The sequence below is a fragment of the Bufo bufo genome, chromosome 10 (genome assembly GCF_905171765.1).
Source record: "Bufo bufo chromosome 10, aBufBuf1.1, whole genome shotgun sequence".
NCBI lineage: Eukaryota > Metazoa > Chordata > Amphibia > Anura > Bufonidae > Bufo > Bufo bufo.
Window position 1 is genome coordinate 8,027,977 of NC_053398.1, and position 17,238 is coordinate 8,045,214.

The 17,238-nt window shown below is 44.5% G+C and overlaps 1 protein-coding gene across 2 annotated transcripts in view; it reads right to left on the reverse strand.

Annotated features, from left to right (window-relative positions):
- NELL1 (neural EGFL like 1) overlaps positions 1-17,238 on the reverse strand; it is a 596,336-nt gene that overhangs the window by 260,482 nt on the left and 318,616 nt on the right. For both annotated transcript variants that reach the window (XM_040409754.1, XM_040409753.1), the window contains exon 13: positions 1,777-1,902. In XM_040409754.1, the coding sequence (XP_040265688.1) occupies positions 1,777-1,902 (126 nt within the window). The remainder of the gene's footprint in view (positions 1-1,776; positions 1,903-17,238) is intronic.

A 17,238-nucleotide genomic window follows, 5' to 3' on the forward strand; every position in this document is an offset into this window, starting at 1 on the left:
GGGCTCCAAGCCTTAACATGGCTCCATAAACAGCAATCCCTCAGGAGGGTCTCTAAGCGGAGCTTGCATAATTAAAAGAAGAAATTTTGTTTCGGTGATGCTCCACTAATCACAGCATCAGTGCGGGCGTTTGGCATCACAGCACCAGCCCTAGACTGAAACAGAAGGCGTGTGGGTCTCAGCAGACCATACCCCGTCTGAAGCAGCATACGGGGAGAGACGTTGTGCGCAGAGAGGGTCATTTAAGCTGCGTAGTTCAGTAAGAGTAAGCAGCTCTCAGCTAAACTGCAGGCATTTTGCATCGCTGGCGCTTCATAAAGTGGATACGAAATGTTCTTCAGACGGTTGCAGCACAGTAAAAATAAACTAACATGTAATGCAATGTAATAGGAAACTTGGATATGCAGTCAGGACCTGCTGGGAGTTGTAGTTTATCCAACAACTGGAGAGCCACAGGTTGGAGACCACTGATGTATATTATAAAGGTGAGACAAATTATTGGCATAGTAAGTTGTGCCTTGGGCTGCCTCACCTTGGCACTGGCACTCTGAGCAAAGTTATGTCTGGGGGCCCCACCACACCGCTAAGCTCTGCCCCCGTTTCACCACTTCGCCCCACTCTCCGCTCAGCAGTGCAGCACGGGCTTCTGCTCTACAGCTGGGCCCCTTAGCTTTATGTTTGTGCCTGGTTTAGTTGTTTTTTTAGCAGTTTCTGGCCAAAAGGAGCCCCCCTGATCTCTGGGGGCCCAAGCATTTGCTTGGTTTGTATGGTGGTAAAGTCCACCACTAAATATCAACAATTACTATTCTTCTCCCTTGACCTTCTTTCCGTTGCCCTTTGCACATCCAAAGGGTTAAAAATTGCCTTCTAGATTCTCTTTTTTGGACTTATGGGGGCAGCAAGAGATTTAGGAGAAGGGTTGATCTCCAAACCTCCACCTATGGCTGCAACTGACTCAGCCTAAAATAACACCCCTTTAAGCCGCACCCACCCCAGATGAAACATGGCGGAAGCGCACTTCTATGAGGTTTGCGGCCTTGTTTTTTAGGGTTGTCTCATACATTTCCACATTTAGCGTTCCTTTAAATAGCAATTTAGATCCACTCAAGTATCAGGAAAGAAGAGTCGCCGTAAGCAGGACAGCGCGACAAGACCATCCACTTGAGACTGGCTATTGGGAGAGTTCCTAGATAGTAAGTGGGTTTTGTAATGAAGCAAAAAATCTACTTTCTACATATAATAACTAGTCCGAGAACCATTTAATAAGGGTCAAAGTCATGTCCCTTCTCATGGAGCGACTGAAGAAAGTCATACGTTTCATGAGGTTTCATGTGATATCTCATAGACCTGTTCAGTAGACTTGAAGCCTCTTTGCTTTTAAATGGGTTTTCCATTTTAGATAATTTCTCATAGACCCAAGCTGGGATTTCCTTGTTAATGGTGTTTCTCTGTTTGGGATCTTCGTCTCTAGAGTGGTTACAAAGAGCCTCTGGAAGACTTGTCTCTTCCTAGTAACAATGTTGCAATTACAGTGCATTGTTTCATAACACAAAAACTTAAAAAAAAAAAAAAAGTTACTGCCAAAATATCTACAAGGTAGGGGAACAATAATCGGAAGAAGGGGTTAATGACCACCAGGTGTCCAGTGATGGGACATTTTATATGAAGCGGTCAGATTATATGACTGCACAGGGACAATAAAACCCCAGGGTAACCATATAAGAACACTAATACCATCAGCTATATGTTATATAGTAGGCCAGACTGGGCTCTTACCTGTACAGGAAAAATCATCGACGCGTGTATACCCCGGCAGGCATTCGCAGCGGTACGATCCCGGTAAATTTATGCACACTGTGTTGGCTTGGCAATAATGCATTTTGGCAGCACATTCATCAACATCTGGAAAAGAGCAGAAGATGAGAATTATCATTACTTCCATTTAGCCTTTTATCTCAGCAGGTGACTGCTGGTCCTACAGTGTCAGCAGACACTAGGTCGCCACTGATCCCAAATACCTGCTAGGCGAAAAGTACAGATAATATTTTGTGAACTGTTTCTTTAAGAAATCACAACTACAACCAAACCAGAAGTTTCTGACAGCACTTTGTGCTCCAGAGCTGCTCTTCTTTAACAGGAAGTTGCAACAATAGTCAGGCATTTTGGAGGCCTAAGACAGCGGCCTCTGGTCACCCAGCAGCCTACAAGTATACTAAGACTCTTCTCTTCTCTTCTCTATCTGGTGGAAAAGCTCAAATCTGTCCACATCCATTAATTTCAATGTAGATAAGAAGAACACATTAGCCAAGGTTCTGAATCAAGAAGTTCCCTGGGGGGTCTGTAGCGCTAGTCTGGTCAGCAAAACCCTTACTCCCCTTGCAGATGAGCGTGTCCGGATTAGGTCCGGATGCGTCCCGGTGCATTGCGGCAAACCCGCGCGAGTAGGTACCCAATTGCAGTCAGTTTTGGCTGCGATTGCGTTCCGTTGTTCAGTTTTTATCGCGCGGGTGCAATGTGTTTTGCACGCGCGTGATAAAAAAAAACGACTGTAGTACCCAGACCCGAACTTCTTCACAGAAGTTCAGGTTTGGGTTAGGTGTTGTGTAGATTGTATTATTTCCCCTTATAACATGGTTATAAGGGAAAATAATAGCATTCTTAATACAGAAGCTTAGTACAATAGCGCTGGAGGGGTTAATTATTTAAAAAAATTATAATAATATCTAACTCACCTTAATCCACTTTTTTGCGCAGCCGGCATCTCTTCTGTCTTCATCTGTGAGCAATAGGACCTTTGATGACGTCACTACGTTCATCACATGGTCCATCACCATGGTGATGGATCATGTGATGAGCGTAGTGATGTCATCAAAGGTCCTATTGCTCACAGATGAAGACAGAAGAGATGCCGGCTGCGCAAAAAAGTGGATTAAGGCGAGTTAAATTATATATATATTTTTTTAACCCCTCCAGCCCTATTTTACTATGTATTCTGTATTCAGAATGCTATTATTTTCCCTTATAACCATGTTATAAGGGGAAATAATAATGATCGGGTCCCCATCCCGATCGTCTCCTAGCAACCGTGTGTGAAAATCGCACCGCATCCGCACTTGCTTGCGTTTTTCACGCAACCCCATTCATTTCTATGGGGCCTGCGTTACGTGAAAAACGCACAAAGGGGAGCATGCTGCGATTTTCACGCAACGCACAAGTGATGCGTGAAAATCACCGCTCATGTGCACAGCCCAATAGAAATGAATGGGTCCGGATTCAGTGCGGGTGCACTGCGTTCACCTCACGCATCGCACCCGCGCGGAAAACTCGCCCGTGTGAAAGGGGCCTTACAGAAACCACTGAAGTGAATGGGGTCCATCAGGATTTGCATCACATATGGCTTGGATTCTCTACCCTTACATTTCTATGGCCACCTGATCATCCAGAACATCTGATAGTCCATCAGCTGTCCAGCCCCTTTGATGCCTGATTAAAGGACTGCGACTGTAACTGTAGTCCAGAGCAGCAGCTGTTCCTGAGAACATTACACCAAGCATATTTTGACTCTCAGGACATTAGAGCGAGGCGTCGGTGAAAATGTCTTCAGAGCTGTTTTCCCTCTGCAGGGATGAAGTGTCAGCTTCCATTGATTTACACGTCCTCTCTTCCAGTATATCAGGAGGCGGCTGATATTGGGAGTGTGAGGAGGAAGCAAATCTCCCCGGGCGCATTTCTTTCCCTGTTCTCATGGTCACACTTTATAAGCATCACAGTCACAAAGTCAAAGCTGAACAAATGGTTTTGTTGTTTTCTACTTTTTCTTCATCTTCATTGGAAAGGTTAGTTAGTGGTTAGATTTAGTGCCAGGAATAACAGTTAGGGGGGAGGGGTCCATATTAGGGTAAGATTTAATTATTAGGGTTAATACTGACCCCGTCCTCTAATGATAACGAGATGACTCTGCTGACCTCGCCCTCTAATGATGAGATGACTCTGCTGACCTCACCCTCTAATGATGAGATGACTCTGCTAATGCTGCCCTCTAATGATAATGAAATTACTCTGCTCATCCTTCTTCTAATGAAAATAAGATGACTCTGCTGACTCAGCCCTCTAATGATAACAAGAAGGCTCCGCTGACCCTGCCCTCTAATGATAAGGAGATGACTCTGTTGATCCTGCTATTAATGATAACCAGATGACTCTGCCCTCTAATGATAATGAGATGACTCTGCCCTCTAATGATAATGAGATGACTCTGCTGATCCTGCTTCTAATGATGAGATGACTCTGCTGGCCTAACCCTATCATGATAATGAAATGACTCTGCCCTCTAATGATAATGAGATGACTCTGTTGATCCACCTATTAATGATAACAAGATGACTCTGCCCTCTAATGATAATGAGATGACTCTGCTGATCCTGCTTCTAATGATGAGATGACTCTTCTGGCCTAACCCTATCATGATAATGAAATGACTCTGCTGACTCTGCCCTCTAATGACAATGAGATGACTTTGTTGATCCTCCTATTAATGATAACAAGATGACTCTTCCCTCTAATGATAATGAGATGACTCTGCTGATCCTGCTTCTAATGATGAGATTACTCTGCTGGCCTAACCCTATAATGATAATGAAATGACTCTGCTGACCCTGCCCTATAATGATAATGATATTATTATGCGAACCCTGCCCTGTGTTGATGAAATGGCTCTGCTGACCCTGTCTTTTTAAGACAATGAGATGACTTGGCTGGCCCTATACGCTAATAAAAATTTTATTATTCTGATGACCCTGCCATCTAATGATAATATTTTGACTGTTCTGACCCTACAGACCCCACCCTCAAGTGACGATGACTCTGCGAACCATATCCTGTAATGATAATGAAATGACTTAATTCTGCTGACTCTATTAGTCTGCACAGCAAAGCTGAAAGTGAGCTGCAATAAAATGAGAATTTCATTTTATAGCGGGTTTCTTGTTTAGTATGAAAAAATAATATTTCAGGATTTTTTGTCTAGAAGATGCTCATCACCAAAAAAAAAAAAAAAAAAGTTATAGAAACTTGACTTAATGTAACTTTCTTATGATACTTTCCCTGAAAGTTTGATTTGCTGAGTATATTCCAAAAGTAAGACTGAAAATGTTCACTGGGGAGGAGAAACTTTTAATGAGAAACCAAAGCTAACAAAGTGGAAAGCTGCCGCACACCAACAGCAGCGCCTCGTCCTCGTCAGTATTCCAGGCCTCGCTCCGTGACGCGGTATTTCATTATCATGGGAGAGAGGCCTCCTGCTCTTAATGGGATAACTCAGTGAGGAACTTTAAATCCCTGCAGTGTATTTAATTGTGCTGTCACAGTTCTCACCTGCAGATCCCATTCTTAACCCTCCAAGAAAAATGAAAGTCAACTTTCCTGGTCCCTGATCTCCCCAGGAGGAGCCGGCTTCAAACAGCTTTTATGAAAGGCCAGTCTAGACCTGCACAGTGCAGCTTCATGAACGGGGCAGGTACTGAGCCCTAGCCCGATAAGTGCCTCAAGATGCCGCTGCCCAATAGCAAACAATTGTAGACAAAATTATTATTATAAAATACTTGGATTATACAGTAGATATAGGTATATATATGTGCACTGGTGGTAGCCACCTAGACATCCACTATATGACATCTAATCACCCTTGTGCCTATAGATTCACAAGGCACACGTGTTATATGCTCACTAGGAGTGGACCCGAACTGCAAGGTTCGAATTCATACCAAACTTTAAGAGTTTGGGTACCCGAACCCGGATTTTTTCACTGAAGTCCGGGTTCGGTGCTCTGGTGATCTTATTATTTTCCATTATAACATGGTTATATCTAAAAATAATAGCATTCTAAAGACAGAATGCAAAAGAATATGGCCATTTAGGGGGTTAAAAAAAACAACTCACCTCATCCACTTGATCGCTCTGCAGCAGCCTCTTCTGTCTTCATTCAGCAGGACCTGCGATGTGTGCGATGACATCACCGCGCTAACTACATGGGAGAGCATGGTGACGTCATCACTCACATCGCAGGTCCTGCTAAATGAAGATAGAAGAGGCTGCTGCAGCGCAATCAAGTGGATGAGGCGAGTTGTTGTTTTTTTTTTTTTAACCTCTTAAATGGCCATATTCTTTTGCACTCTGTCTTAAGAATGCTATTATTTTCAGATATAACCATGTTATAACGGAAAATAATAAAGTGAAGCTCTGGTCCCCATTGACTTCAATGGGGTTCCGGTTCGGGGTCAAGTTCGGGTTTCAAACCCGAACTTTGACCGAACCCGAACTTCCATGGGTTCCCTCATCCCTAATGCTCACTGCTGCTTCTAGGATAGGCACAGATATGAGGTATAGTAAATCCCCTCTCCTCAATGCAGCAGGAGTTATGAGACCACAGAATTCCTCCCTTCCCTTCTATGTAGTCAGAATGGACTTCTGGTAACATGCCCTCATTGTCCAAGGCACGCCACGTCCCCAAGAGTGACATGGCCCGCCATGCCGGCCTCTGTCCACATCCAAGATCGCGACTGTCACAGCATAAGGGTAGAAGTAACGTGGCTCGGCACCATCTTGTGTGCATCTAGGGTTAAAACCAGTCTCCACACCAATCCTGGGGCAGGCAGGATACAGACTCCAGAGTTCAGCGATAACCTAATATACAAATCAATCAACCCCAGTCTGGGCTCATCGGGGACAAAACAGATCGAGGGTATACATGTAAGTGGTAATACTAAAACCAGAGAATAGCAAAGTATCCGTGTGTGTGTCCACATATTCTTTATAGACTTATCTCAAATAAGCCATATCCAATACATATATATCTCCAGAACGTACCCCCACTCATCTATGATATGTAAAGTGGTACATGTCTGGTCAAACCTACACACCAGTTTTCCATATACAAGAACCGCTGTGCCAATCATATAGAAAACCAAGACTAGTAAGAGGCGGAGATGGGGCTAAGTAGCCATCAATGGAAGGGGAGGCCAAACGGATCCGACCAAAGGGAGGACCTCCTAATAGCCTCCCCTTCCACATCCACCTCGATATCAATTGGCCTCTCAAATAGAACATGCATAATTGAATTGCTCATTAAGACTTCTCTGGGAAACAGTCTTCATCCTATAGATCCATTGGGTTTCCTTGCTTAGAATTTTATTGTCCCAGTCTCCTTTCCTCTGCGGTTCTTGAACTACTTCCAGGCCAAAAAACCTCAGGACATTAGCAGTATTGTTGTGATGGCCCTTCACATGTCTAACAACCGGTTCATCTCTCTCCCTATTGATATCCCAATGTGTTCCAAAATCCATGTACGGAATTATCTAATTGTTTTACCAATGTACAGTAAATGACATTGGCAAACACAAACGTAGACCACCCCTTTATTTCTACAGTTACCGGGCGACCTGCTCTCCTATCTGTTTGTATATATCTGCAGGCTTTACATCCACTGCAGCGGAAGGTCCCCATATTCCGCCTGGACAGCCAGATGTATTCCTTGACCGGGGATATAAAATGACTCAACTAATATGTCGTTAATATTTCTACCCTTTCTATATGCAATCTGAAGTCTCGTACTTAAAGGCTCTGTATACTTTTGGGGACAATTTTTTTTAATTATTGCATTGTACTTATTTTGAGCTAAAAATCATTTTTTTAATTGGCCTTTATTAAAAATATGGAATCCTGTTGTCTGTACAGAGCTGAGATGCTCTAGTGGCTGCCTGTGGAGTTTCTGTCTTTTCCGTTATCTGGGGAGCAGACGGGCTCCTTATCTCTGCTCATTATAGCTCAGTTCTTATCTTGCTGAGAAGAATGTGGCCTAAATAAGTGTTTATGACCTCTCAGTAGTTTAGAGAGGAGGGTTATCAGATGACCCATAAAAGTTAAAGTGAGAGTACCAGTCACACAGGTAGAAAAACACTTAACCCTTTGTGACAGAACGGCTCAATATTTTTAACAAAGGCCAATTGAAAATATGATTTTTAGCCACAAATGAGTGAAATGCAATCATAAACAAAAATTGCCTCCAAAGGTGTACATAGCCTTTAAAGAATCAGTCAGGGCAGGATCTGTCGTCAAAAGTACCCAGTACTTTGAGATAATCTGTTGTATATTTTCTGCCTGAGAGTCAAATGTCCCAATAATGCACAAATCACCTGGATCTTTAATTTGTCTCTTCGGTCCCTCCCCTCTCAGCAGTTGATCACGTGGCCTCCTCTAGCCCCCTCAAATGCTTGTTTAATAGTATGGTCCGGGTAACCTCTATCCTGAAACCTCAGGGCCAGTGTGGTAGATTCTTCCCTAAAGGACCCTTCCCCAGAGCAATTACATCTTACCCTTAGGTATCGTCCCCTCGGGATCTCTCTCTCTCTTAAGTGGATAAGGATAAAAACTATTCTAATGTAAAAGACTGTTACTTGCCGTTTTTTTTCCCGATAGAGGGTGGTTGAATACTATTATCTGGCCCCCTAAAGATCAGCACATCGAAGAATGGGAGAGAGTTCTCTTCTATTTTATACGTAAATCTCAGATTAATCCAATTATTATTCAGATGTTGTACAAACTCCAATAAGGCCTCCTTCGTCCCAGACCAGAAAATGAGCACAATCTTCTATATAGCTGGTCCACAACACAATGTATTTCGTCCACTCAGCATTATCCTCCTGGAAGACCATTATCCTGTACCTCAAGTGTCAGCGTCATTATCCTGTACCCCGAGTGTCAGCGTCATTATCCTGTACGCCAAGTGTCAGCGTCATTATCCTGTACCTCAAGTGTCAGCGTCATTATCCTGTACCTCAAGTGTCAGCGTCATTATCCTGTACCCCGAGTGTCAGCGTCATTATCCTGTACCCCGAGTGTCAGCGTCATTATCCTGTACCCCGAGTGTCAGTGTCATTATCCTGTACCCCGAGTGTCAGCGTCATTATCCTGTACCCCGAGTGTCAGCGTCATTATCCTGTACCCCGAGTGTCAGTGTCATTATCCTGTACCCCGAGTGTCAGTGTCATTATCCTGTACCTCAAGTGTCAGCGTCATTATCCTGTACCCCGAGTGTCAGTGTCATTATCCTGTACCCCGAGTGTCAGTGTCATTATCCTGTACCTCAAGTGTCAGCGTCCTTATCCTGTACCCCAAGTGTCAGTGTCCTTATCCTGTACCCCAAGTGTCAGCGTCATTATCCTGTACCCCAAGTGTCAGCGTGTCATTATCCTGTACCCCAAATGTCAGCGTGTCATTATCCTGTACCCCAAGTGTCAGTGTCCTTATCCTGTACCCCAAGTGTCAGCGTCCTCATCCTGTACCCCAAGTGTCAGCGTGTCATTATCCTGTACCCCAAGTGTCAGCGTGTCATTATCCTGTACCCCAAGTGTCTGCGTGTCATTATCCTGTACCCCAAGTGTCAGCGTGTCATTATCCTGTACCCCAAGTGTCAGCGTGTCATTATGCTGTACCCCAAGTGTCAGCGTCATTATCCTGTACCCCAAGTGTCAGCGTCATTATCCTGTACCCCAAGTGTCAACGTGTCCTTATCCTGTACCCCAAGTGCCAGTGTCATTATCCTGAACCCCAAGTGTCAGCGTGTCATTATCCTGTACCCCGAGTGTCAGTGTCATTATCCTGTACCCCAAGTGTCAGCGTGTCATTATCCTGTACCCCAAGTGTCAGCGTGTCATTATCCTGCACCCCAAGTGTCAGTGTCATTATCCTGTACCCCAAGTGTCAGTGTCATTATCCTGTACCCCAAGTGTCAGCGTGTCATTATCCTATACCCCAAGTGTCAGCGTGTCATTATCCTATACCCCAAGTGTCAGTGTCATTATCCTGTACCCCAAGTGTCAGTGTCATTATCCTGTACCCCGAGTGTCAGCGTGTCATTATCCTATACCCCAAGTGTCAGTGTCATTTTCCTGTACCCCAAGTGTCAGTGTCATTTTCCTGTACCCCAAGTGTGAGTGTCATTATCCTGTACCCCAAAGGTCAGTGTCATTATCCTGTACCCCATGTGTGAGTGTCATTATCCTGTACCCTAAATGCCAGTGTCCTATTGCACATCAGATAGTCATGGCAATATGTCACCTCAATGCCCTCATTTGCATTAATTCATTGGTGAAAGATTTAAACACGAAAGAATAAATGATGTGTCAAAAAACAAGTTTCATTATTAAAACAGTGATAATGACAGATGTGCGGATGAGATCTGTGCCGAGATAATTAGGAGTATCTGGATTCATGGAGGCAGGATGTTTGGGTGACGCTTATGTGTCTAAAGCTAGCCGAACATTACAGATGATTATCTAAGTGTCTCTTAAAGGGTTAAGCATCCACAGCTGATCGCCTGCAGCAAGAAAAATTCAGGCAGCAAGTAGATTGTGATTGGGGAAGACCCTTCTCCACCACCGCAGGCAGCAATGGCTGCACTCATATCTCTCTCATATCTCTATCTATCGGCAAAAACAATGCAGCAGCACTCTGCAAACACAAATAAAGTACAATAATGGCATAATTATTGAAAATATACTGGTGCTAATGCTATGCTCATTTTATAAATATGAGATATATTTGGCAAATACATTTTGTAAAAAATTATTTGTGCCTGTCCACCATCGTCAAGGCAGTCTCTATAGAACAGGAACCTAACACTAAACACTACTTGTTGTGGTTACATACTGGCCGCCATAAAATACAGGGAATGCAGGTTCCACGCGCAATGCCGAGCCCACTCTATACCCCACCTCTCCTGGTGCCAGAAGGCCTCCAATGGATACACGGGGACACAGCTTCACACTTGAACTAATTAAAATCAGCCTGTGGGACAGACAGGCTAGTCAGGAGTGCAAGACAAATGGAGTCAGCCACACCTCCAATACAAACTGCAAAGAAAAAGGGGTCAGTCCGCACATCCCAATGCACAGGTGCATGTAAACATGGCTGGTCCTGCACTTGGTTAGAGGTGGTCCTGAAAATGGTGGAGGACGCAGCCGCCCTCCATTGATTTCTATGGGGCCACCAAAAATAGCTAAACACTGGCTTGGCTATTTCCGCCGGCCCCAAAGAAATGAATGGGAGCGGTGGCCGCGCAAGTGCAGTGCCCTCCCATTGACTTCTATGGGGACAGCACTTGGTGGTTTCCGGACCCGGGGAAACCCGTGGTCCTCCAGCCATGACCTTCCCTGCTCCGTTCTCAATATAGGTACGGTTACCAGCGGTGGGATCCACACCTATCAGACAATGTGGACATATCCTAGCCATATGCCCCCATGGTCTCAGATGGGAATACCCCTTTAACTGTTTTGCCGGAGTCCAGCTCCAGCAGAAGGGGAAGGGGGCTGCTTTAGCTGCTCATATTTCCTAATTGGAAGCAGCCAGAGACGTGCGTCTGGTCTTGTTTGAAAGCTGAGATTACAGTAATGACAGTAGCACAACATCAGCAGAAGATATCACTGTTAGAAAACAAGTTGGGAATAAAGACTACAAAACCTGCTTTTACGTTCTTCATCTGCATTCTCTGCATCCCAATTTCTAACAGCAAAATCTTCCCATGTACTATGGATAATGCTGTGGAGGATAATTTTGGTATTCTTTGAAAGCTTGGAATGTCAGCTTTCAAAAAATACAAAGCATATCTCTAGCTGGTACGACACCAGAGATATGAGTAGCTAAAGCCTCCCCCACCCCCTTCAGTCTGGAGGAGGAGGGGGAGCAGTTGCAGAGCTGACACCTGGAGGAGGAAAGGAAAAATAGTAGCATATAGAAATGTGGCCTCATCATCATTGTAGTGACCCACGTAATTTTACCACACAGTGAATGCCATAAATAAATTCCACAAAATAATGCAAAAATTGCTTTTTTTTTTTACCTTTTCCCCTAAAATTTAATAATAAGAGTTATTTCATACACTATATCAGGGATGGCCAACCTGCTGCTCTCCAGCTGTTGTAAAACTACAACTCCCAGCATGCCCTGCTGTAGGCTGATAGCTGTAAGCAGTCTTTGCATGCTGGGAGTTGTAGTTTTGCAACAGCTGGAGAGCTGCAGGTTGGCCATCCCTGCACTATATCAAACCTCCCAGGTGTCCCTCTTTTTGACCCAAGTCCTTCTGTCCCTCTTTGCTCCTTAAAGGTCTTTTTGATCTGACGGATAGATTTTCTTTATTGCATTTACAATATTGATCTAGAAAGTGTTTGTTTGGTTCCTCTCTGTATATTAGAGCTCGTCTTGTATATTATTTCATTATTTGATGCAAATTGGGAGTTTAGAAATTGTATGTCAATATGCAGGGAAAATGGATCTTTTACACCATAAACCATAAGTGTCCCTCTTTGACTGACCAAAAGTTTGGAGGTCTGCTGTATATGTTTATATATCCCAAAATGGTTCCTACAACTCATCCCGGAAAATAAAAATAAAAATTTGAAGGAAAACTTTAAAAGTTATGACTGCTGGAACACAAAGGGGGAATATGTTAGTGGCCCTTAAGGATAAAATTAATTGGGTCACTAAGGGGTTAAAAATGCAATGGTCTCCCCCGAGTTGTGCGCCAACAAGATTTACTTCAGAAACATATTAAAAATCTACAATAAAAAAAGTGACTTTTTTCCAATTTTAATGTGACTGTGAGGAGGTTAACCCGGGCCCTCTATGCCCTTCACAGCATTAAAGGGGTTATCCAACCCCTATAATGACTCCCCCCCCCCAATGGCGGGTGACGTTAGGGAGGCTGGTCCCCATCGCGGCCTGCTATCGGTTGCTCCCTCCGTCGCTGGCCGTGCGGGGATCCGGAATGACTCGGGTGCTGGGGAGCAGGATAAGTATAACCTATATGAGGGGCTTGGGCATTGGGGGGGGGGGGGGGGGGGGGGGGGGTCATTATAGGGGTTGGATAACCCCGTTAAGCAGCATTCCACTGTCTATAAGGTCGGATATAAGTGACTGAGCGAATAAATTTCATAGCTGACAAATACTGGTGAATTGTTAGAGAGACAGATGGGGATGTTCTACGATTAGAAGGGAAGGGGCCCTTATACTGTCCATGCACAGGGGCCCCCCAGGGGATATGGATGGATACATAAATATCTCTAATGTAACTAGGCAGACTGGCCACTCAGGACTGTAGGAAAGCTTTACCAGAGCCCAATATCAGAGAATGACCCCCGGGGGGAGTGCTCTGCTGGATTCTGTTTTAGGTCGGTGACAATATTATTAGAATATGGTGGCGGGAGTCCCCACATCTGCTTTTGCGCCCCCTGCGGCGCGTGAAGCGCTCGTCATCTTTATCTCGGCTCTGCATACTCTGTCGGTGTCCTATCTATGTCCTGTAATATTGACTTGCGACTCCTCCACATCCGCACAGATGCTATCAGCGGATGATAAATTGGAGCCAGCTACTTATATAATTGATCTGGAGTCCCGCCGCCATCGGCAACCTTTCTCGCTGGCATTTTGAAGGACTATATCTCTGTCTCAAAAAATAAAATAAAAAAATGAAACGCAGATAAAAATGGCGCGATTTGAGCGCCCATCAGCTGGAGAATCAGCCACATCAATCCTGGAAAGGTTTCCAATTTGTAACCGAGTAACTAATAAATAGCGGTGATGATGACTGTTCTCCAGCCGAGTCACTTTCCAAGCAATTAGCGAGCAATAAAACCGTCTCCAGGAGACGCGGACGTGATATCTCATCGTCCATATCCACAGGGTTATGGCATTTAAAGGAGACCTACTCATTCATTTTGAGCCATAAGGTGCACGATGCCTCGCTAGTTACACCCTCACAGAGTCACTGCATTGGTTTTTATTCTGCTGTTTATTAAGGATATCGGCATCTAGGAAAGCTGGGTACCAATCAACATGGGTGTCATTGAATTTTTCACCAAACTTTCCCAAATGTGCCTGGTTAGGCAGCAATATACCGAAGAAGGACTGGCAGTCATTACGTCTTAAAACATGTCATGCAACAAACCAGCCCCTGGATCTGAATACTTTTGTAATTGCATGTAATTAAAAATGTAGTATAGTGTAGTATTCAATAAAATGTATCTATATAGCGCCACCTGCTGTTTGTTCTTTTCCTTATTTCATGTCCACCTCACTGAGATGGTGGAAGGTGCTCAGTTTAAGGCTATGTACAATTTTTGTTTAGGATTGCATTTTACTCATTTTTTGCTAACAATCATAATTTCAATTGGCCTTTATTAAAAATATTGACTGGTACTTTCACTTTGTGCCGGTCATCTAATAAACCTTATCTGTAAACTACTGAGAGGTCTTAAACACTTATTTAAAGAGGACCTTTCATGTTTTTTTTTTAGTTTAGATAAATACCTTTCCTTGCGGGGTACCCCCACTGATGCTGCCACCCTGCCTGTTTTTTTTTCAAATACCGCTCCTACGCCCCGCTGTGCCCCCTGCAGTTTTCCCGCTCAGTATGTTAATTCTGAGCATCGGTACAGGGAGGAGGAGACGCCAGGGTTTCTCAATGGGCGTCTCCTTCTCCCTGGCCGCGCCGCGATCCAATCACAGAGGAGAGCGTCACAGCCAGGGATGAGGTGAGCTTTTTTTTCTCCCTGGCTGTGACACTCTCCTCTGTGATTGGATCGCGGCACAGCCAGGGAGAAGGAGACGCCCATTTAGAAACGCTGGCGTCTCCTCCTTCCTGTACCGATGCTCAGTATTAACATACTGAGACGGAAAACTGCAGGGGGGCGTAGGAGCGATATTTGAAAAAAACAGGCAGGGTGGCAGCATCAGCGTGGGGTTACCCACAAGGTAAGGTATTTATCTGAACTAAAATAAAACATGAAAGGTCCTCTTTAAAGGATAACTGTCACATTTAGACCCTAATTTCAATTTTCATATATGTAGTTACTAATAACATGATATTCCAGAATCAGTTACTATTAGACTGACTTGCCCCATATTTAATAAGATTCAGCCCTTAGCAACCAGTCTGCATAAAACTGCAATTCCACTATTCAGTTAAGATGGCCGCCACTGCCCTCACCCTGAGGCTAATCCCGCCTGCCCTCACTAGCCAGTAACCATAGCGCCCCAAAAGTGTCAGTAACCAGAGCCCTCCCCCTAAAGGGTTAATCTCCTGCAGCACAAAGGGGTCCTCTTACCACATGTTGCTCTCATTTATACACTGAGCAGATGGCAGATCTCCCTTCCCTGGTCTGCGCTGCTCCAACTCTGCATTCTCCAGCTCTGCTGAGTGAGGGAGCGTCTGCCAAGCGCAGGGACAGGGAGAAGTGCACACAGCCCAGGCACTTAGCTGCTGGGGAGGACCTGGCTTTAATCATTTACTTACAGTCCCTGGCTGTCAGTAATGTGACCCTGCACGCTGCGTGCTCCGTCTATCTGCGGACCATGCCTAGCAACCCTATTTTAAGCACAGGTAAAAGTAGGCAGTACAGGGAACAAAAATGTGGAATTAAGGGGTAATTGAATACACAGTGAAAAGTTGAAATAGGGCCACCAAGGTGATATTAATCACCACAATCCAATACTCCAAAAAATACCACAGTTATCCGTTAAGCCACATTCTTATCAGTATGATAAGAGCTGAGCTATAATGAGTGTTTATAAGGTCAGAGAGCAGAGATAAGGAATCAGTCAGCTCCTGGTCTGACAGAAAATCCAAAGGGTGCTACTAGAGCATCTCAGCTCTGTACAGAGAAAGGGCTCCATATTTTTAATAAAGACCAATCAAAAAAAATATTTTTAGCTCAAAATGAGTACAATGCAATAATACATTTTTTTTCCTCAAATGCCTAAGGTACAAAGCCAAAGCCAATTCCACAACTGTCACCAGCCATATGTTCTGTGGCAATTACAGAGAGAGCTGCAGCAGAATAGATACACCCCCAGGCTGAAGATAATGTAGCAGAAGAATTGGAGCAGTCAATGCGGAGATCTCTGGATCCATGAGAGGTACAGGGCTGGTTCTAGCTTTGTTAGAAAGGTATTGCCATGTACTATATGAGGTCTGATTTTCATTTTGTATATCAGCCATGGCATAACCCCTGTAACTAGGCAGGTCTGCCATTCAGAGCGCTAGAAAAGCTGGGTAACAACCTCTGGGAGCCATCATCCAGATTTCCACAAGTCCTGACTGGCCTTCAAATATATAGTAACCCCCTCACCGGCTCCTATTGCACTACTTATATTAGTTTCAGTCTTCACTGCTGTCCTGGTATTCAGTTCCTGAACCAGGAAGCTCAGGATGAATACTCATGTTCTTGCCTGTTAAGGAGAGGTTACAGAACCAGAAAAGATGAAAGTAAAGATGGAAGAGAGTCTTATCAGTAAGTAATGCTGCATCTGGGGCCACAATCTCTTCACTTACCACAGAAAGCTGCACCTAAAGAGGCTCCTACACATTATATGGGAGGCCTCCAAAGCCGACGATTTCAGCAGGATCAGCCACCAATGTAATGTAATGTGTGTGTGGGGGGGGGGGCTCCAACCTCTACCTAGTTTCAAATGTTGGGGAGAAGAAGAATCAGGCATCCCGCAGGAGATAAGCCAGTCCCCTCCCCCCATTAAGAACACATGCATGCTCGGGCGAATCACAGCATGCACATGTATGCGATTTAGATCAATGCATATCTACACCATCTATTGAAAACATTTGCTGCAGATATTTCACCATGTGTGTCCCTTTAAAGGGAACCTGTCACCGGGATTTTGTGTATAGAGCTGAGGACATGGGTTGCTAGATGGCCGCTAGCACATCCGCAATACCCAGTCCCCATAGCTCTGTGTGCTTTTATTGTGTAAAAGAACCGATTTGATACATATGCAAATTAACCTGAGATGAGTCCTGTCCCTGACTCATCTCACATACAGGACTCATCTCAGGTTAATTTGCATATGTATCAAATCGGTTCTTTTACACAATACAAGCACACAGAGCTATGGGGACTGGGTATTGCGGATGTGCTAGCGGCCATCTAGCAACCCATGTCCTCAGCTCTATACACAAAATCCTGGTGACAGGTTCCCTTTAAGGACCAGCATGCCAGTGGAGGGTTTCAGCACCCTGGACAGATCAGGGACGCACGCATGCTGAGCCTGCAAAAATGGACACTATGGGCCCGCCAAACCCTTCGGTAGCACAACGTCTTATAAAATATCAGTGCGGAAAGTGTCTCAGAGCTCCGGCTCCCGTATTTCAATGTGACGCCTGTCTCAGGTGAAATG